We start from the raw sequence: 21,536 nt of genomic DNA on the forward strand, positions 1-21,536 counted from the left end.
ATAATAATAATAATAGACTTTCAACAATAGCTAGGAAAAATGAGAAGTCTACAACCTCAAAAAAGACACAATACCCAAGGAAAGGGGGAATGGGAGAGGAAGAGGGGGAAACCTTGCTCAAGTGCCAGTTCTTAAAACTCTCCTCATAATACACAGCCCTGTTTATACAGATCCCGGCTGCCTAGGAAAACAAGCCCACCCAAGAAAAATGACATACACACACCACACAAAAAAATCAGATGTGGCAGCAGAGCCGATGACAACGTCTGGGCCAAGAGGGCAGGGCTATTCCTTTTCTCAGGCAGCTCAGCTGACTAAATAAGCTGTTAGCGATGTATCACTGAAAAGGCAAGTGAAGATCTCTACAGGCACGCCAAACATCTCACCCAGATGTGAGCAGCTGTTCCAGAGCGCCGCCTCAAAATCTGCACAAAAGCAGCTGGCAGCTGCCCCATATTCTCTGCCTGTGGGAGGCAGAGCTGGGGAATTGCAGAGCTGAGGGCTGAATGGGTGTTCCAAATCCTTTGCAAGCAGCTGTTTATGGTTGCTATTTCCAAGCAACTCTGGATGCCTCTCAGCTAAAGCATCTCCTTTGGCTGGTTGCCAGGGAGACGGATCCTCAGAGGTGTCAGAAGATCAGGAAACCTCCAGGCATCTCAGTTTGCCCTGGGCCTCTCCCCATAAGTCTGAGAGTGGCTTGATACACCTGATTCTCGACTGAGGTGGTCCAGGCTTCACCACTTCATAAAACCTTTGGCACATAGAAACCTAGACCATCAGGGTAGGTCAGAAGTGCGCAGGATGTTTTTAATTTACTTCTCTTTCCCCGTGGTTGTAATATATGTATGTGGGGTTTATTGTCCGTTTGGTTGTAAGTCACTTTAGGTTGCCCTGGGCGATTTAAGTGACTAACAAATTCAGCAAATAATACCGTAATTTATATGTGAGAAGGATTTCTAAAATGTGTATCTTTTAGTTTGCAGAAACATTCCGGGCTTATCCTCACTTACCTTTCTTCTGCTCTTTCCAGGAACAATTTGCACTTAAAAGCTCTGTGTCCAAGCACAAACCGTATTTTTCTATGTATAAGACACCCCCATCAAGACCATCAAGAAGGCTGATCGCCGAAGAATTGATGCTTTTGAATTATGGTGCTGGAGGAGACTCTTGAGAGTCCCATGGACTGCAAGAAGATCAAACGTATCCATTCTTAAGGAAATCAGCCCTGAGTGCTCACTGGAAGGACAGATGGTGAAACTGAGGCTCCAATACTTTGGCCACCTCATGAGAAGAGAAGACTCCCTGGAAAAGACCCTGATGTTGGGAAAGATGGAGGGCACAAGGAGAAGGGGACAACAGAGGACGAGATGGTTGGACAGTGTTCTCGAAGCTACAAACATGAGCCTGACCAAACTGCGGGAGGCAGTGGAAGACAGGAGTGCCTGGCGTGCTCTGGTCCAGGGGGTCACGAAGAGTCGGACACGACTAAACAACAACAAGAAGACACCCCCATGTATAAGACGACACCTATTTTTTGAGTACAAAATGAATAAATAAACATTTGCAACATTCCGTGTAAAAAATGACCCCCAATTTTAAACTTTAAAAATTTGGGGGGAAATATAGTCTTATACATGGAAAAATACAGTACTTTTTTGCTCTGTGAAAACCCAGAGCGAACGACTCTGGGAAACCTGGATTGACCCTGGCTCTGATTGGGCACTAAGGAGCGGGTTTTCACAGGAAAAGCTCCGGGGCAAAAGAACAACCCTGCACACACGGACACTGCTCACCCAGGTTGTGGCGGCCCCCTACCTTGTTCCGGCAACAGCTCCATCGTTCTTCCCCAAAGGTTCGTCCAGCTCCACTCCACACCACTCCCCTTTGGCAAAATCCGTCTCCCCCACATATCGCACAACACCAGTTTTTGTTCCGCCAACCTGAAAAATCATGGGGGGGGGCGGCGGGGAAGAGGAACCAAACAAAACATTTTACAAATTTTTTTTTTAAGACATAAACATACAGAAAGTAAAAAAAGATTAAGATAGAATCAAAGGTAACTTGGGGTCAGAATAAGAAGCTTGACACAACTCCAAAGCAATTCGGAGGTGCTTCACTGATTTTGACACTAATTTGCTTGGTTTTCAAATTGCAAAAAAACAAACAAAAACAAACCAACTCTGGCAGAATATTAGCCCTGGCCACTGTTACCAGAGAACGAGAGGGAAACAGAATTTTGCAGTTTATGGTATCTAATTTCACTTTTGCATTTGCTCACATCAACATAATATTCTAACAGATTGGTCAAGAGAATCACATCTAAAGAATTAAGTAAAAATAGACTGTTAATAGGCCAAAGGGGAAAAAATAAGGTTAGATTGTGTTAAGATAAATTATAGGACAAAAACTGAGAAAGAGGGAAAGGATTTGCTGAAATAGCTAACTGAACTAGAATACAAAAAAGGGAGGTGTGAGGAGGTCGTCGAAACAAGTAAATGAAAGACAAGATATGGAAATATTGGATGTGTTTTTAATTGTTTCTGTTTCTGTTTTTGTTTTGTTAAGATAAGCAGTGTGTTTTTTATGTATTGTATTGTTTTGCTTTGTTTAATCCTTTTTCTTCTTTTTGTAATTATTAAACTCTCAATAAATATTACTTTTAAAAAAAAGAAGATAATCACATCTAACAAAGTGTGTCGTTTTCCTCTCTGTTGATTTTCGACTTTACGATATATAGGCACCACCCAAAAAGATCATGAGACAATGATACCTGAACCACACTGGGAGATGAAAGTGTTTTATCTGAGCTTTTTAAAAAAGGTTATGAGATCTAAGGAATCGAGCATCCATCCCAATTTGCTCACATAAAGCTTATGAGGATATTAGACAAGCGCTAGGTACACCTCAGCAGCTTGAAATGCAGTAAAGTTGTTTCTCACGCCAGCCCAGATGTATTTCAAGATGCATTTTCACATTGATGTACAAGACAGGGTGGGGATTTCTTCACCTGGTGAGCATTACTGACTTGTTCCCCCGTCTGCAATTCCCGTCTCCAAATCCCATCTGGGCACGTGCAACTGTTGTCTCAATTGTCCACACCTCAACTTAACTGCAAGGGACGCGGGTGGCGCTGTGGGTTAAACCACAGAGCCTAGGACTTGCCAATCAGAAAGTTGGTGGTTCAAATCCCCATGACGGGGTGAGCTCCCGTTGCTCGGTCCCTGCTCCTGCCAACCTAGCAGTTCGAAAGCACGTCAAAGTGCAAGTAGATAAATAGGTACCACTCAGGCGGGAAGGTAAACGCCGTTTCCGTGTGCTGCTCTGGTTCACCAGAAGCGGCTTAGTCATGCTGGCCACATGACCCAGAAGCTGTACGCTGGCTCCCTCGGCCAACAAAGCGAGATGAGCGCCGCAACCCCAGAGTCGGTCACGACTGGACCTCATGGTCAGGGGTCCCTTTACCTTTACAGCTTAACCACAGCTTCTGTTTTTAATCAGATGGAAACTGGATTGAAGGAAAACGCACCACAGAGGGGCATTTCTCCAGAAACTACAGGATGAATTTGGATTGTGGCTAACATCATGTCCGCTTGGCTTCAAACACCAGTGGAGGGAATGCGCTGGAGTAAAAAGTGACGTGTGCACAGCTGGTGTCTTTATGAAACGTTCATTTTGATTGCTTGTGGGCACGTTATACGTCTTCCCATTAATCGTTCGTTCATTCTATATTTTTCAGTATATTTCTCCATCGCTTTCCTAACAGCAAAAGTCATGCAGAATAATGGGAACTGGAGTTTGTTAAAGGGATTGGGAACTGCAGTGCTGTGAGGTCAGCGCCCTTAACAAACTCCAGTCCCCAGGATTCTCTGGGGGAAGTCATGACTATTAAAGCAGTACAAGCACTTTGAATGTACGGTGTGGATTTGACCTCAGGCATCAGATTCCAGGGGGCAGTGGGTTCCCCACTGCCCCATCTGTTGGTGGACAGGGCTACACTATCCTGGCCTCTCTAAATTAGGCTGCGGCCTATCAGGCTATGCACGCACTCTACATTTAAATATTTTAATGTATTTTTGTTTTTAAGTTGTAATCATTCAACTTGTTTTTATTATTGCTTGTAAGCTGCCCTGAGCTCAGTCTTGGCTATGGAGGGCGGGGTATAAATAAAAAAATATTATTATTATTAAAGCACATTCAAAACACACAAACCCTCACAGAACTCTGGGAGCTGAAGATTATGGGTTCCTGCAAACTGTGACTCTGGGAGGGGTCTACAGTGCTCGTAATTCTGTGGAGGGGGGGGAAATGTGCTTCCACTGTGCTTTCAAGTTGTAATGTGTATGTAGCCTGAATGTGAAAAGCAGCTTTATGGGAAACATAGGAAAGCTGAGTTTTTTGCAACTCCATCTTCCAGCACAACCATCAAACTGATTTAGTATAAAAAACAAACAAACAAATCTATCCAAGTACATTTCAAAACTCCATGTCTATTATTGATGGGGTTTTTTAATTGCCCCACTGCTCAGCAATATATATATACAGCGGTACCTTGGGTTACAAACACCTCGGGTTACAGACTCCGCTAACCCTCAGGTTAAGAAGTTAACCTCAGGATGAGAACAGAAATAGCGCACCGGCGGTGCAGCGGCAGCGAGAGGCCCTACTAGCTAAAGTGGTACCTCGGGTTAAGAACAGACCTCCAGAACGAATTAAGTTCGTAACCAGAGACCTTCGACTCCCAAGGCATTTGGGAGACGGGAGACGAGATACGAGTGTGTGTAGTGTGTGTGTGTGTGTGTGTGTGTGTGTATATATATATATATATATATGCTTTCGTAGATTTTCACGGGTACAGGAATGCAGGTTTTGGTGTCTTCGGGTGTCTTCCCGTGTAAGAGTCGGGGTGTCTGTGCGACGTTTCGACGAGGTCTCACTCGTCATCTTCAGGCTGGTGCTTTCGGCTTCTTGTTACTGGAACAGAGCAGAGTCTGGTGTTTGAGTTCCTATAAATACTGTTGAGGGGTGTGGTGTATAGCCTCCAACGTTCTGAGCAAAGAGGAAGTTCCTAGATTAGTGTGCCTTTTCTTCTTTTGTTCCTTAATTACTTGAGGGATATCTTGGGTGATTTCATGAGTGATATTCAGAATATCACTGGGTGGGTCATTAAGTGTAGATTAGTTGCTAAAGCTTTCGTGTCTTGACCTCTTGAGCTTGTGAAGAGTTTTTCTGAGAAGATGGCTGTGCTGCATTTAGTTGTGCTCTGGCTTGGCTTCGTGTATAGGGGCGAGCTATGGTTTTGTGCCTTGTGCCAGCCAGATCTGTGTAGGGATTGCAGGGGGGTGCAGCATCCGGAGGTGCCACTATAGTTTGGCTACTGGATGGAGTCTGTAATATGTCTGTGGAGAGGGTCTGGGTTTGGGTCTGGTGTGGTTGATTGGTGACGGCGTTCTGTGTGCCTCTGGTTCTGGTGTCGGTTTTTGTGGGGAGGGCTAATTTCCAGATGTCTGGCAGGCGGGACGTGTCGTCACGTTTGTTCATGTTGTGAGGGTGTTTCTCTATCTCGATGGCTTCCATGATTATTCTCTTGTGGTGATGTTCCATGTTAAAGAGCAATTTGGAATCTGCAAAATTAATTTCATGTCCTGTTTCTTTCATGTGTTGGAAAAGAGAGGAAGTTTTTTCTTCTTTTTTGACGGCATTCTTGTGTTCTGCGATACGTGCATTTATTCGTCTGTTTGTTTGTCCAATGTACGTGGCTGGGCAGACTTTGCAGGGTATTTCATAGACCCCTTGGTTTTCCAGCTGGATTTTGTCTTTTGGGTTTCTGAGGATATTGGCTATTTTTTGGTTGGTGCAGAAGGCTGTTTTGATATTGTGTTTATGGAGGATTTTGCTGATTTTGTCTGTAGTGCCCTTGATATAAGGAAGGAGGGCCATGCCATTGTTTTCTTCTGTGTCTTGGTTTTTGGGGGGTGTTTCTTTTTGGATTAGCTTCGTAACCCTGTTTTTCTGGTATCCATTGGCGATTAACACATTTGAGAGATTCTGTAACTCAGTTGTCAAGTGGTCTTTGTCAGCCAGGCGTTTGGTTCTGGAGATGAGAGTCTTGGCTACGGAGTTTATTTGTGCAGGGTGGTGGTGTGATTGTGCATGTAAGTAGCGGTTGGTGTGTGTTTTTTTCCAGTAGATAGTGTGTCCTAGGGAGCCATCAGGTTTTTTGTAGATTAGGACGTCAAGAAAGGGGAGTTGGTTGTTGTCTTCTATTTCCATAGTGAATTGTATTTTGGGGTGTAGGCTGTTGAGATGTGTGAGGAAGCTATCTAGTTTTTCTTTCCCGTGTGGCCAAATTACAAAGGTGTCGTCAACATATCTGAGCCAAAGTTTGGGTTTGTGTTCTGACTTGTCTAAAGCATTGGTTTCAAAGTGTTCCATGTACAAATTTGCGATGACCGGTGAGAGGGGTGATCCCATAGGTGCTCCTTCTATCTGTTTGTATCTTTGTCCATTGTGGATGAAGTACGTGTTGGTTAGGCAGTGGTTGGTCAGGTCCAGGATGTATTTGGGGGGGTTGTATTTGTTTTGAATGGCTGTCAAGGCTTCATTAATGGGCACTTGAGTGAAGAGAGATACAACATCGAAGCTCACAAGTAGGTCATCGGGATGTAGGTGTTGTTTCTTTATTGTTTCTATGAACTGGAAGGAGTTAGTAACGTGTGAAGCGATGGATTCTGCATATGGCTGAAGTTGCTTAGCGAGAAATTTAGCGAGATTTTGTAGAGGTGAGCCTATGGAGCTGACTATTGGTCTGAGTGCCTATACACGAAGCCTATACACGAAGCCAAGCCAGAGCACAACTAAATGCAGCACAGCCATCTTCTCAGAAAAACTCTTCACAAGCTCAAGAGGTCAAGACACGAAAGCTTTAGCAACTAATCTACACTTAATGACCCACCCAGTGATATTCTGAATATCACTCATGAAATCACCCAAGATATCCCTCAAGTAATTAAGGAACAAAAGAAGAAAAGGCACACTAATCTAGGAACTTCCTCTTTGCCCAGAACGTTGGAGGCTATACACCACACCCCTCAACAGTATTTATAGGAACTCAAACACCAGACTCTGCTCTGTTCCAGTAACAAGAAGCCGAAAGCACCAGCCTGAAGATGACGAGTGAGACCTCGTCGAAACGTCGCACAGACACCCCGACTCTTACACGGGAAGACACCCGAAGACACCAAAACCTGCATATATATATATATATATATGGATCCCAGGGTGGCAGTTGCTCCCCTCAAGCTAACAACCTAAAAGGGTATGACAGGAAAGGAAAACTGATTGGGAGGGAGGAAGAAATAGGCAAGCTCAGATGCACGTTCTGAGTTGCAAGTTTCTCTAATGTCCATTTGGGATGTAAATGTTCCAGGAAGGGAAGCTAGTCTCTCAGATGTATTTATCTTCCACACAAGCAGCACAACAGACCTGTCCGGAGTGGCAGCTTCCCTGCCCTGCAGGCCCTCTCAAGCAGACAGCTAAACCAATAATGATGGCTTTAGGCCAGTAATTCCATGGCCCCACTAGAACCCGGCTGCAGATGCCATTTAGCCACAGGGTGCAAACCCAGGAATGAAAGCGTAGCAGCAAACACAGAAAAACAAACAGATGAACACCGTCTGACCAGTAAGCAGATTTATTCATCTCCATCATTTCTGCAAATGCTGCTCAAATAAATGCGTATGGGGATGGGGAGGGGCCCTGCGTTTGATTTAAAAGCCACTGACAAGTTTGATCCCTCTGCTAGTAGGACGGACTCATTGAATGCAAGGTATTTGCTGACTGCAATGGGGTGGGAGAATCCTGAGTGTACGGAAGGCACGGCCTTCAAGTGAGGTGGTTTCATTTCAAGGGCAGAGAGACGGAGGGAGACACTTTCTCAAATGATTTGCAAGCTGCTAGACTATATTGCTAAGGTCCCGTTGTCTGAAGACAAACAAGTCTACCAAACTGCTGAAGCTAAGCAGTTCTTGGCCTGGATTGGGGAACCATCTGGGCACACGAGAGGCAGTGGTTAAGTGTGTCAGACTAGGACAGGGCTCAGCAAACTTTTTCAGCAGGGGGCTGGTCCACTGTCCCTCAGACCTTGTGCGGGGCCGGACTATATTTTTTTTGGGGGGGTGAACGAGTTCCTATGCCCCACAAATAACCCAGAGATGCATTTTAAATAAAAGCACACATTCTACCCATGTAAAAACACGCTGATTCCCGGACTGTCCGCAGGCCGGATTTAGAAGGTGATTGAGCCGGATCCGGCCCCCGGGCCTTAGTTTGCCTACCCATGGACTAGGAATTAGGAGACCAGGGTTCAAATCCCCACTCAGTCATGAGGCTCACCGGGTGACCCTGGGTCAGTCACCATCACTCACAGGGTTGTTGTAGGGCATTAAATGAGGAGAGGGAGAGGCCCTGCATCGGACACAAATGCAATAAATATAAAATAAAGTAGAAGTCTGTCACCTGAGGGTTCCGTGATGAAAGGGAGGAAATAAGTGAAGATAAACACCTGAAAACAAGCCTTAAGACCTGCTGGTTACTAGCTAGGACATGTTGGCTCAGGGCTCAGAAGAAACTATTTGACAGCTCGAACACAGACGGGGGAGGAGTAAAAAACCTGAGTTTTGCAGCTGGCTAGAAGAAGTGGATCAGGATAGCGAGGGCGGATCAAAACACTGCACATTTACCGTATTTTTCGCTCTATAACACGCACCAGACCATAACACGCATGTAGTTTTTAGAGGAGGAAAACAAGAAAAAAAATATTCTAAATGAAATAGTAGATATATGGTTTTTGTGGTTCATGCTGTGGCCACAGACATGTGATCTGATAGTGAGTTTGGAGTAGCCCAATGCAAAAATCCTGAGGATCCATGCTTTGTAACCACGGAGGAGGGAAGGAAGGGGAACCATGGGTCCTCTGCTCACGACTGCAGCAGATTCCCCCCGTCACCCGCAGGCATTCGCTCCATAACACGCACAGACATTTCCCCTTACTTTCTAGGAGGAAAAAAGTGAGTGTTATGATGCAAAAAATACGGTAAATCAGGATGAATTCAGGCCAAATTGCTCACTGCCGTGTAACTGCCCCAGAAACAAATCAGAACGAATGCCCAGTGAAGAGCAGACTTGGTGTGAGGCTCCCGACTCAAAAGACAACAGCAACTCTCACTTGAAAGTAAGGAGAATGTCTTTATTCAGGTGAATAGCGCTACACGCTCAGGACCCAGTGGTCAGGGATAATGAGAATTGTAGTCCCAAAACATCTGGAGGGCCAAGGTTGCCTATGCCTGTTCTAAACACAGCCTGGCCAAGTTTTTCCCCTTCTAGAACTTAATTACATTCTGCAAAGCAGGGTGAAGCCTTCCCAAGATGTCAACACACACAGAGAGAAAGAAAAAAGCCCACAGCTGAACGAGAGGCAGCACAGAAGAAAGGAATTCCAAGTGTGCCTCTTGAGCAGCAATGGGAAAATAATCCCTTTTGGAAGCCAAAGGGAGAAGGGAAACCTTGAATTACCGTGTCTCGTAATTGCAAGGCTGTCGCTGCTCCAAGACCGCCCACATTTTCCTCCCAGACATGAGCCACTTAGAAGTACACAAGCTGGGTGGGATGTACTACAAGGACAGCATGCTGGGTATAGTAGATGCCCTGCTTCAGAGGCAGAGCATCTTTGCACACAAAAAGCTCCCAGGTACATCTTCAATGGCATCTCCAAGCAGGAAATGTCCCCTGCCTGAAATCCTGGACAGCCCCTGCCAGTCAGGGATAGTAGATCACAGACAGACCAATGGCCCAGCTCCCCACAGTTGCACAAAGAAGTCAACTGGGGCAAAGGGAGTCAAACCTCCTAACCTAATTATTATTATGATGATTATGATTATGATTATGATTATTATTTACTATTTATACCCTGCCCATCTGGGCGGCTTCCAACAAAACACTAAAATACAGTAACCTATTAAACATTAAAAGCTTCCCTAAACAGGGCTGCCTTCAGATGTCTTCTAAAAGTTTGGTAGTTATTTTTCTCTTTGACATCTGGTGGGAGGCAGTTCCACAGGGCGGGTGCCACTGCCGAGAAGGACCTCTGCCTGGTTTTGCCATTGAGGCTCAATCCTCAAGAACCAAGTGTCAGCGTTCCCCTGAGCACGTACAGAGCAGCCTCCTCTCACAGAGATGCTTCAACAGCAACTGTTATAGTTACGATTTAGGGCTCGCTTGGTTTCTGACCCCTGCCCCTGGTAATTCAACCCTGTTTTTGCCTTTTGGAGATGCCTTGTTAACAATGTGTTGGTCAGAATTGCTGGAGGATTTAACGCTGCGGCTGGACTGTTGGTGGAGACGATTGCCAGCATGTAATTCTGGTGCCCAGATACTACAGGGCCTGGTTCAAGGTTCTGGCATTAATTGCCAAGGCACTGAGCAACTTGGATCCAGTATGCCTTGGCCTTGCCTGATCTTTGTACACCTGCCCCATCACTGAGGTCTTCAGGGGAGTAACTGTTAGTGGTTGCCCCACGGCTTGGATGCATGGCTCATTAGTTGGCTAGAGAGTGTGGTGTTCATAACACCAAGTTTGCAGGTTCGATCCCAACATGCGACACAGTTGGAGGGAGTGATAGGAAAATCAGCACCCTTGGCACCCCAAAGCCTACGAAAGTGACTAACGTTGGCACAGGGAGGGGTTTGGCTGCCTGAGATGCAATACTTTCCGACGTCTCACAGACAATAGGCCTTCAGATGAACTATAATTATACTCATTCTAAGGTCACCAAGAGTCTAATTTAGGAGTTCCTTTCTCCCTCTTGTGGTTGCCATTTTCGCTACAAACTAAACATTGGGGATTTCCTGAAGTTAAAGTGTTGCAAAGGAAAAGAGATGTGTGTGGATACACATGATGGCACTACAGCAAAGTACTGCCTAGAGAAGTCCACCCCAAATCTCTATAGACACACAGGGGTCATAGTTGTCAACTTTCAGATTTGAAAATAAGGGATCAGCAGCCTCACCTGTCCCGGGGACAGTCTACGGGATATCTAACAATCCGGGATAGCAGCGGGAAGCAACAGGAAACGGCACTGGAATATGGGAATTTCCCGCAAAAAAGGGGGAGGTTGACAGCTATGGCAGGGGTCAGCAAACCTTTTCAGCAGGGGGCCGGTCCACTGTCCCTCAGACCTTGTGGGGGACCGGACTATATTTTGGAAAAAAATAATGAATGAATTCCTATGCCCCACAAATAACCCAGAGGTGCATTTTAAATAAAAGGACACATTCTACTCATCTAAAAACACGCTGATTCCCGGACCGTCCGCGGGCTGGATTTAGAAGGCGATTGGGCCGGATCCGGCCCCTTGGCCTTAGTTTGCCTACCCATGCACCAGAGCCTGCAATTCAAGGGTCACCACAGTGGTGCCAGGGGGCACACATTTTCCAGCATTTTCCTAGGTGCCCTTCTACCCCCCTCTCACCCAAAATTAGGCTTGAAAATTAGGGTTGTGAAACCACCAAGTCTAACCTGAAGTCTCCAGGTTTGAATAGCCCCTTCCAGGGGGCAAGTGGGGGGCTGGAATCTCCCACCAGAGTGTCCCTGTTCAGGGTTTGAGCCCGCTGCAAACATCTGGTGCAAGCCCAGAGAAAGAGACAAGGGCAGCCAGCTCTCTGAAAACTAAAGCCCAGAAAAAAGTGTTGTCGTTCGCCCCCCCCCCCCAGTTTGTAACCTTGGCTGTCATCTGCTTTTCCAGCTAAATACTAATGGCTCTGAAACACTATGCAGCATCGAAACCCACAAGCATTGCCTCTGGAGTAGAGAGTGAATGCACTCAGCCCATCTGCAAGAGAAACCCCAAACCTGAACTCAGAGAGAGCCAAGAAGGCAATTATGAGCTCTCTCTCACACACACTTAATGGGGGGGAAACTATGCAAAGAGGCTTCTGAACAGTAGCCACAAAGAAAGATAAGAATCGCCAAAAAGCAAAGTAGTTTCCTCCTCGTCCCTCCCCAGATTAAAATAATTATTTTATGGCCAAATCCTCCCTCTGGCTCCTCAACAGCATGAACGATTGACTTACTGTATTTTTTGCTCTATAAGACTCACTTTCCCCCTCCTAAAATAAGGGGAAATGTGTGTGCATCTTATGGAGCGAATGCAGGTTGCGCAGCTATCCCAAAAGCCAGAACAGCAAGAGGGATTGCTGCTTTCACTGCGCAGTGATCCCTCTTGCTGTTCTGGCTTCTGAGATTCAGAATATATTTTTTCTTGTTTTCCTCCTCCAAAAACTAGGTGCGTCTTGTGGTCTGGTGCATCTTATAGAGCCAAAAATACGGTACATTTCTGTTGCACCAAGGAAATGGACATTGTTCTGCCTTCCTGCCTGTTTCACAAATATATGCATCTTTCTGCACACTTTCCCCTATGAGGAATGTTCCCTGTTAGATAGATAGCAACTGTGTGTGTGTCTAAAATCAATAAAAAGGCTCTGGTTGCCTCACCTCAAAAAGGACATGGAAGCGTTGGAAAAACTTCAGAAAAGGCCAACCCAAATGACTGTGCATTTCCAGAGGTTGTACTAGAGGGGTCCCCATTCTAATTCTACGATTCTACTGGCTGTCTTTCTAATTTTGCATTACGTCACTCTCACCCCTAACAGACCCTCAAAAGCAGCTACTTTGTCCCCCAGGACTCTCTCAAATCTCAAAATGTGCCCTCCGGCCAGGAAAGGTTGGCAACAACTGGTTGTAAGGTCTGTAGGAGAGGGATCTATCTCCTTTTGTGCTCTGCAAACATGTTCATGCACATTGGTTAGAGTTATATAAAATTAAAATTAAATATTTGATGGCGCACAGAGTTTTTGGTTTGTTTTTGAAGTCTGGGTTCTTTTTAAAAACTACTCTAGAGAAAAGGCCCTCTTTTGCCATATCCATCCCCAGCAGAAAGCCCGGAAGACAGACATGTGGCCTAAATAAAGCCTGGCGCAGGGGGGAGACAGTCGTAACATTTGAACTTCCCCTGCAGTTTTCAAATTGTGTCTCCAGAAACATTCTTTCCCTCGCCTGTTTCCAATTTACTGCAATCCCTTTCCCTTCCAGCCTCCCTGCTCTCAACTCCAGAGCAAAAGAGGACTCTTGTTCTCTCGGGGCTGGTTCAGATTGAGATCCATTCTTGCATTTTTAATCTTGTATTACCTATTTGTTCATTTATTACATTTGCATCCCGTTCTTCCTCCCAAACTCGCCCAAGGCATCAAACATCAGAATAGTAAAACGGTAGGGTTTGCCAGTTCGGAAGCACCCCAGACCCTCAGATTTCAAAGCCCAAACCTGAGAACTGGGGGGTGTAGGGAGGGCAGTCCTTGGTGATGTCACATACCTGCCACCATGTTGAATCCCAAAACTGGGATGTTCATCTTCCCAGCTGTGCAACCATGTGAGTCATGTGACCCGCAGGAGATCTCAGCCCCCCGAAAAAGCACTTTTTCAGGGAGAGTTCTCGGTGTGAAATCATTATGCCCAAAATGGCCGCCGTGCTCTCGCGCAAAAAATGGGATGTCTCGGTTTTTCCGGGACACTTGCGGGGTATGGTGTCACAGGGGGGAGCCTAGAGAAGAAAGCTGATTGGAAGAGGGGCAGAGATGAGGGCAGGCACAAACGCCTAAACATGTCTGTGCTATGATTTGCAGCCAGCTCCTGTCAGACTGAAGCTTTTACGTTGCATGCACAATCTTCTCTCTCTATATATATAAATATACATAATTTAAGGCCCTCTCACCCATCTGAAGATGCAAACCCCACCCACCTGCCAGAGACCAGGCAAACCCAGAGGCTTCGGGTTAAAACTACGCTCTAAAGCAGTAGAATTTAAACGAGAGAGAAAAACCCTATTTAAAACATTTAGAAAACATCTCAAAACATTCAGAGCAGTGGCTCCCAAACTTCTCTCTCCCCCACAGACCACTTTAAAATTCCTGATTTTCCTGGCGGACGACATAATGATTTTTCTGCCTGTTGCGGCAACTGAAATGCGCTGTGTTAGATGCTATATGATTTTTAATTCTGTTTCCATTGCTGCTTTTATTTCTTATACGGTACTTTACTGTATTTCAATAGAAATTAAAATGGCAATACGTTATAAGAAATAAAAGAAGAAAAATGCAGTTTAAAATCATATTTAATGAAGACCTCCTGAACGTAAACTCATTCCACAGGCCACAAAGGGAACCCCCAATTCAGAACGTCTCAAAACATTTAAAAGCAATTGCATAGCCACACAGTTATTAATTTCCTGGTTGCTATGGATTGCTATTGGGTTCATCAACTTCCATTTACAGCAAAGTTTATAAGCTCGGCAATGACATCCCTCTGCCACCAGCATCTGGTATTCACAGATACACTGCTTCCAGATATGGAGGTTCTACTTGCCAATGACAGCTGATAGGAGGGGCTGTGGATAAGTCAGCCTCCCCCAACCTGCTGCCCTCCAGAGATTGTGGACCATCAATCCCCGCCAGAACAGCAAGGGAGTGCATTGTGGTCCAGAATAACTCAAAGGCACCTGGCTACGATACATGAAGCTGATGGAAGTTGTGTTTTTTTAAAAACCAACCAACCAACCAATAATTATGAAGTAGCATGCTCCACATCTTCTGTTCCCTTGGCAGACAAATATAGGATAATTCTTATTTTTTATTTTACAGTGGTACCTCGGGTTACAGACGCATCAGGTTACAGACTCTGCTAACCCAGAAATAGTACCTCGGGTTAAGAACTTTGCTTCAGGATGAGAACAGAAATCGTGCTCCGGCAGCATGGTGGCAGCGGGAGGCCCCATTAGCTAAAGTGGTACCTCAGGTTAAGAACAGTTTCAGGTTAAGAACGGACCTCCAGAACGAATTAAGTTCTTAACCCGAGGTACCACTGTATTTTTATTAGATTTTTATACTGCCCTTCATAAAAAAAACATCTCAGGGTGGTTCACAAGATAAAACACAAAGTAAACGCACAAATAAGTAAAGGTAAAGGGACCCCTGACCATTAGGTCCAGTCATGGCTGACTCTGGGGTTGCGGTACTCATCTCGCTTTATTGGCCAAGGGGACTGGCGTACAGCTTCCGAGTCATGTGGCCAGCATGACTAAGCTGCTTCTGGCAAACCAGAGTAGCACACGGAAACGCTGTTTACCTTCCCGCCAGAGTGGTACCTATTTATCTACTTGAACTTTGACGTGCTTTTGAACTGCTAGGTTGGCAGGAGCAGGGACTGAGCAACGGGAGCTCACCCCGTTGTGGGGATTCGAACCGCCAACCTTCTGATCAGCAAGTCCTAGGCTCTTGGTTTAACCCACAGCACAAATAAATAGTTTAAAAAGAAGTGACCAAACAACAACCCTTCTTCCTACAAACACATTTAAAAGGCTGTAAAATATTAATCATCCCAAGGCCTGGTTGAAGAGGAACATTTTTGCCTAAAGGCGTATAAGGAAGGCACCAGGCGAACCTCCCTGGGGAGAGCATTCCACAGACAGGGAGCCACTGCAGAAAAGGCTCTTGCCGTCTTCTGGACTTCTTATAGAAGCGGCGTCAAAGAAGAGGCTCAGATTGTAGGGTCTGGGTCGGTTTATATGGGGAGAGACATTCCTTGGGGTTATTGTGGTCCTATGCCGTAAATAAGGTCCTGGCCTTTTAAGTATGCTACTGGACAGAGACGAAACATCCAGCAGCCATATTCAAGAGAAATCTTCTGCACTATGTATATGGCATGAAGCCCAGTGGCACTTCACCGTCGAATGAGCTGTCGTTTTCCTTCCTCTGCAGAACACAGAGCAATGGCGCAGCAGCAGCTCCTCCTAGCACATCCTATCCAGCCTCCCCAATGAGCATCTCCCACAATCTCCCACAATCAGCCGGCTGTGACTCTTTGGATGGAGCAAGAGAGAGACGCAGGCATTCCACGCAACCAAGGCAATTCTGGAGGCAATTCTGGCGAGACAGATAAAAACTTTTCTCTGTCCATTTTCTCTCTTTTTTAAAAATATTTATTAAGGTTTTTTAAAATAATACAGTAAAAAAGAAAAAAGAAAAATACAAAATAAAGACAGTTAAAAAAAGACACATATTTTCTGTCACTTGTTTTCCTTTAACTTATCTCCCGGACCTCCTCATACCTCCCTCCTTTGTATTCCACTTCAAATTATTGGTTCAGCAAATCCTTACCATTAAATTTTAAGCCATTTATAACCCTTTTTTCATATTCTCTTAAAGCATTACAGCTGGAAACCCCTTAATTACTATCCAACATCATTCTATCCTTCATTAATTTTACAGTATTTCTGTAGATAGTCTTTAAATTTCTTCCAATCTTCTTCCACCGACTCTTCTCCCTGGTCTCAGATTCTGCCGTCTCTGTCCATTTTCTCCACACCCCGCATAATTTCCGCTTTTCTCCCAAATGCTACAGCCAGGGCCCGATTTAGGTTTGATGAGGCCCTAAGCTACTGAAGGTAATGGGGCCCTTTATATGTCCAGCTGTCCTTTGTCAACAACAACTTGTCGCTGCTAATGTTTTGAATATATGCTATATGTTCATTTATGGACTAATAGGTATCTAAAGCCATTTGCACATGTCGCCATGGAACCAGTCCATGCAGAATGTAGGCACCCTATATATAGAAATGAGCAAACCAGTGATATTTTAGAGAGCAGGCTACATGTTGCTGCATGTAGGTTTTATTTTATTTGTTTGTTATCTTATATTTTGGAAATGTACTTCCAGTTGTTTTTTTCTTTTAGGGCCCAAGAGAGTGGGGCCTTAAGCTATAGTTTGTTTAGCTTATACATAAATCCGGCACTGGCTATAACCTTTCAACGTAGGTTTGTTGCTCCATCCCCCTGACTACTCTGGTTGCCTTTTCTGATTCTTTCCCACCTCCTCGGTATCCATCTTTAGGTGAGGCAACCAGAGCTGTACACTTGGGCTTGTGTGACAATTGCCACTTTGGGTTCGTAAAGGCCAGCACCCTCCCCCTGAAGACGGGAGTTCGTAAGGATTAAGTTTTGCCTCACTGGCCCTCATCCAGCCAGCTCCTGATTCCAAGCAACGACTGAGGAATTCCAGCACCGCACTGGGATTTGAGGAGGAGGAAGAAGAGAACAGAAAGCGGGTTGTCACCAGCATACTAATGACATGGAACACCAAATCGACTGACTAGACACTCCCCTGACAGTGGTTTCTAAATGCCCACATAAAAGCATAGTGCACTGGTTCCTGAGCTGGGCGATATCTGGTTTTCAACAGCGTAATATATCACCAGCTAAACATCACGATATATCACGATGTCTGAAATAAGGATGGAGCTATATAGAGGCACTGGATGGCTTCACAGTTTTCCCCACATTGTGATTTTTTCATAGCACACACACACACACACACCATGATTCATGATATATTGCCAGGTCAAAAATCATGAAACCAGTATCACGATACGGACTTCAAACCGGTTTTGGACAATATATCGATATACAGTGGTCCCTCGGTTTTTTAACATCTCCGTTGACTAACGTTTCGGTAAACCCAGAAGTAAATGGTTCCGTTTTCGAACATGCCTCGGAAGTCGGACGGCTTCTGCTGAGTGTATATACAGTGGTACCTCTGGATACAAACGGGATTCATTCCGGAGCCCCGTTCGTATCTAGAAGCAAACGTAACTAGCGACGGCACATCTGCACACGCATGCATCGCTTTTCACCGCTTCTGCACATGCCGTCATTCTGAGCATCTGCACATGCGCAAGCAGCGAAACCCGGAAGTAACGCACTCCGTTACTTCTGGATTGCCGCGGAGCCCAACTCGAACGCGCTCAACCCAAAGCGCATTCAACCGAGGTATGACTGTATGTTATTTTTCTCCATTTTCTTTATTAAGTTTTCAGACCCTCCTTTGCACCTCGGGTTTCGGAACTCGAACGGTCTTCCGGAACGGATTATGTTTGAAAACCGAGGTACCACTGTTATCACCCAGCCCTAAGCGCTTCACAAGCCATGGGCCTCTTGAATATCGCTGCAAGTCTCAGTGGCTGCCCCCTTGCCCTGCAAGAAACCAAAGGGCCTAACTTTTAAATGGTTAAAGCCTCAGTTTGGAATGTTCTAAAGACTAGAAATGAATGAACCAATCTGATCCAATCACAAACCAATGTGCATAGGACAGTCATATTGCAGGATCAGTAGCAGGTACCCTCAGATCCTGGCGACACAGGAAAGTTGCACCTGCAGAACTTCCATGATGGAAGGTTTTCCACCTTGCATGCTGCCCGGTTCTTTATTCTCCCAAACAGTCCCTGGTGGTGTTTTAAGCCCACTTAACAGCAAAGTCCCATTTTAGAAATGATAAGTTATCTGTTCTCTGATGAACGCACTCGTTTGACCGAAAGAGATGTTTCCACTATGCCTTGGCAGCCTCAGTAAAAAAGAAAGAATTGTTTCAGATTTCACCACTGGTTGCCACAGTGATGATTTTAAATTCGAAAAACTCATTGCTATACCTGGCTATTACTGAAAAGGATCACCTCAGCTCACACATACCCACTCAATCACTTCAATTTGTGGAACGGGCAGGTTTATGAGTGAAATATAATGTTCATTCCACACTTGGAAAGAATTCATCTTTCTTTGTAGAACTGTTGGAACTCCCTGTTCATTGTAGGCAAATTCACCGCATTGTTTTCGGCCCCTACTAAAAAACCAAATTCTCCAGGGAAGCCTACCCAGACATGTTATTTTAACGCAAATGTTTATTTTAAAACCACTGATTATATTTATATCTGGATAAATTTTACGCCAACGTGTTTTCAACAGGTGCTTTTATCAGTACACTATTACATTTTGTTAAAACCGTTTAGAGGTTTTTGCTGAGCAAGCAGTTACATAAAAAAAAAATCTGTCGTTCTTCATTTCGGTTTTAAATCTAAGATTTCTTATTATTATCCTGAAATACAAAGTTTGGGAGCTTATATTTCTGAAATCTCTTCTCCACCCCACCCCACCCCCGCTTGTTGGAAAGTTGCAATGGCCACTAAACAATCGTTCCTTTCGGCCAACAATAGTAAACGGCAAATTTATTTACTGTTATTAAATAAATAATTTTTTAAAAAATGTATTAATATGACATTTTCCCATCATCTGTTTGGGAGTCACTCAATTTGTCACAATTTCGGAATTCTGAGGCAATATTTCAACCTCTCCGAAAAGCTGGGCGGAAAGAAAAGACTCACCAGGACGCGGTCTCCAAGCCGGAAGTCTTTGTCCCCTTTCTTCACCGAACCGCTGTCCGAGAGGTTCGACCCGGACTCGTTCCCCGTTTTCATTGTGCTGTTGAGAACGCTTTCCCTGAGAGGGATTATGCGCGTGGAGAGAGGTGGGGTGGACGTTCCCGAGTGCAGGGACAAGTTCTGAGCCGTCAGCGACTCCACGGAATGTGCGTCGCTTCCGGAACCTTCCGCGGTGGGCTGGCGGGTCAGCTTGGAAGGCCTCGTGAAGATCCCCTGCAGGGGCTGGCACTCAAAGTAGCGGACCCCACCCACCGAGCCATCGTTCTTCCCCACTGGGTCATCCAGCACGACGCCCGCCCATTGTCCGGGCGCAAACTGAGTCTCCCCCAGGTATTGTACCACACCTGGCTTCACGCCGTTCACCCAGACACGTTCTCCCACCACGAAGTCCCCCAGGAAGTCATCGCCCACCTCGGTGACTTTGGACCCTGCGGGCTTCTCGGGGGCAGCTGTGGAAGAAGAAGAAGAAGCGGAGGTCTGCTTATGCAGAGGCGACCCTGTAAAATAAAATAAAGGGACATGAAAACAAATCCTTCAAGCAAGGAAGACCCTATTAATGCTTGCCCTGAAGAAGAGACGATCAAGAGGGGGCATTTGTTTTAATTGTTTCACACCATCGCGGAAGAAGAGGAGGTCCCAATAATAATTTATGTACCGTGCCATATTAGAAGCAAAAAAACTTGTTTTGATGAATTGGAAGAGCCGCAAAAAGGAAGGCACTTTCTATCATATGTGGTGGTATGTAAAAGAAGAAAAATGAATTATAATGAATTGAAGAAAATGCTTTAAGATAACCTTTAGGGATTGTGAATATAGAAATTATGAAGGACCTTTAAAATTTGCTATTGTATGCCACAACTGCAGCCAGAATGGGAAGGTGGGAAGAAGATGCTATGCCAACAAAGGAAGAGTGGCAGATTAAATTGATGGATTCTGCTGAAATAACAAAACAGACGGGTGTAATAAGAAACCAAGAGAAAAAGAAATTTATTACAGAATGGGAAAAATTTGTAGAATATCTGAAAAGTTCTGGCATGCAAATTAGTTCATTCGTAGGATTAACTTAAATCAAGCAGTTAAAAATATTACAGTGGTACCTCAGGTTACATACACTTCAGGTTACAGACTCCGCTAACCCAGAAATAGTACCTCGGATTAAGAACTTTGCTTCAGGATGAGAACAGAAATTGTGCTCCGGCGGCATGGCGGCAGCAGGAGGCCCCATTAGCTAAAGTGGTGCTTCGGGTTAAGAACAGATTCAGATTAAGTACAAATTAAGTACTTAACCCGAGGTACCACTGAACTAAGATAAAATAATAAAAATGGAGTAAAGTGGAATATGCAGTGTTAAAAATCTAAAGTAGAAAAGGAACCCTAAAAGGGGGGATGGAATTCAAATATGCAATTGTATTCGAAAATGCGTTTGCAAGGTGTGTATTTGGAATCTTGTGAATAATGAGAAATATATTTTTCTCAAAGGGGGGAGGGGAGAGAAGGGATGGGAAGCAAACTTGGGTACCAATTCTTCAATTCAAATGTCTGAAGAGTTGCGACACCAGACACCGGAGAAGATTTGTTCCCTGTTGTTGCTGCACCCAACAGGTGTAAACAGCAGGGAAGAAGATTAGGGGGAACAATTCCTATCAGTAAGAGCTGTTCAGCTGCCTCAGGAGGTGATGGGCTCTCCTTCGACCGGGCTATTTAAGCAGAGGCCGGGCAGCCATCTGTTGGGGATGCTGTTGCCGCATCCTGCACTGAGCAGCGGGTCAGACTACATGACCCCCAGAGGATGCTCCCAACTCTCTGAACCAATTATTCTAGCTCATGCTCTGCCGCTCCCCATTTCCTACAGCCCTGTAAAGGAGTTTAAACGGGCCTGACAGATCCCCCCTTCCAACTCCCAAGGCGGCCAACACGCCAGCAGCAGTGCCTGGGGATCAAAATGGGAAAGAAAGAAAGGCGTTTTGCTTCAGCTGGTGCCAGACATCCTTCAGGAGGTTTCTGCACTTATGAGCATTAGGTTTTAAAGCACAGGTGACCTTCAAATTTACAGGTATGCAACGGGAGGCCTGTGGCCAAAAGAATCTGGCCTGCAGGCAAAAGTGGCAGCGGAAAAATCCTTAACCATTTGGGGGAGGAAGTGTGACAAGAACAGGGCAGCTT

The 21,536-nt window shown here is 45.2% G+C and overlaps 1 protein-coding gene across 5 annotated transcripts in view; it reads right to left on the reverse strand.

Moving 5' to 3' along the window:
* The window catches only part of CLIP2 (CAP-Gly domain containing linker protein 2), a 74,873-nt gene that overhangs the window by 25,305 nt on the left and 28,032 nt on the right, over positions 1 to 21,536 (reverse strand). For all 5 annotated transcript variants that reach the window (XR_014214076.1, XM_082201212.1, XM_082201215.1 and 2 more), the window contains exons 3-4: positions 19,317 to 19,870; positions 1,816 to 1,940 (exon numbers count right to left, since the gene is read on the reverse strand). Coding sequence is in view for 4 of the 5 variants with exons in the window: in XM_082201212.1 (XP_082057338.1) it covers positions 1,816 to 1,940; positions 19,317 to 19,870 (679 nt within the window). In the remaining variant the exon portion in view is untranslated. The remainder of the gene's footprint in view (positions 1 to 1,815; positions 1,941 to 19,316; positions 19,871 to 21,536) is intronic.

This window comes from Podarcis vaucheri (genome assembly GCF_965113315.1).
Source record: "Podarcis vaucheri genome assembly, chromosome: 15".
NCBI classification, from domain to species: Eukaryota; Metazoa; Chordata; class Lepidosauria; order Squamata; family Lacertidae; genus Podarcis; species Podarcis vaucheri.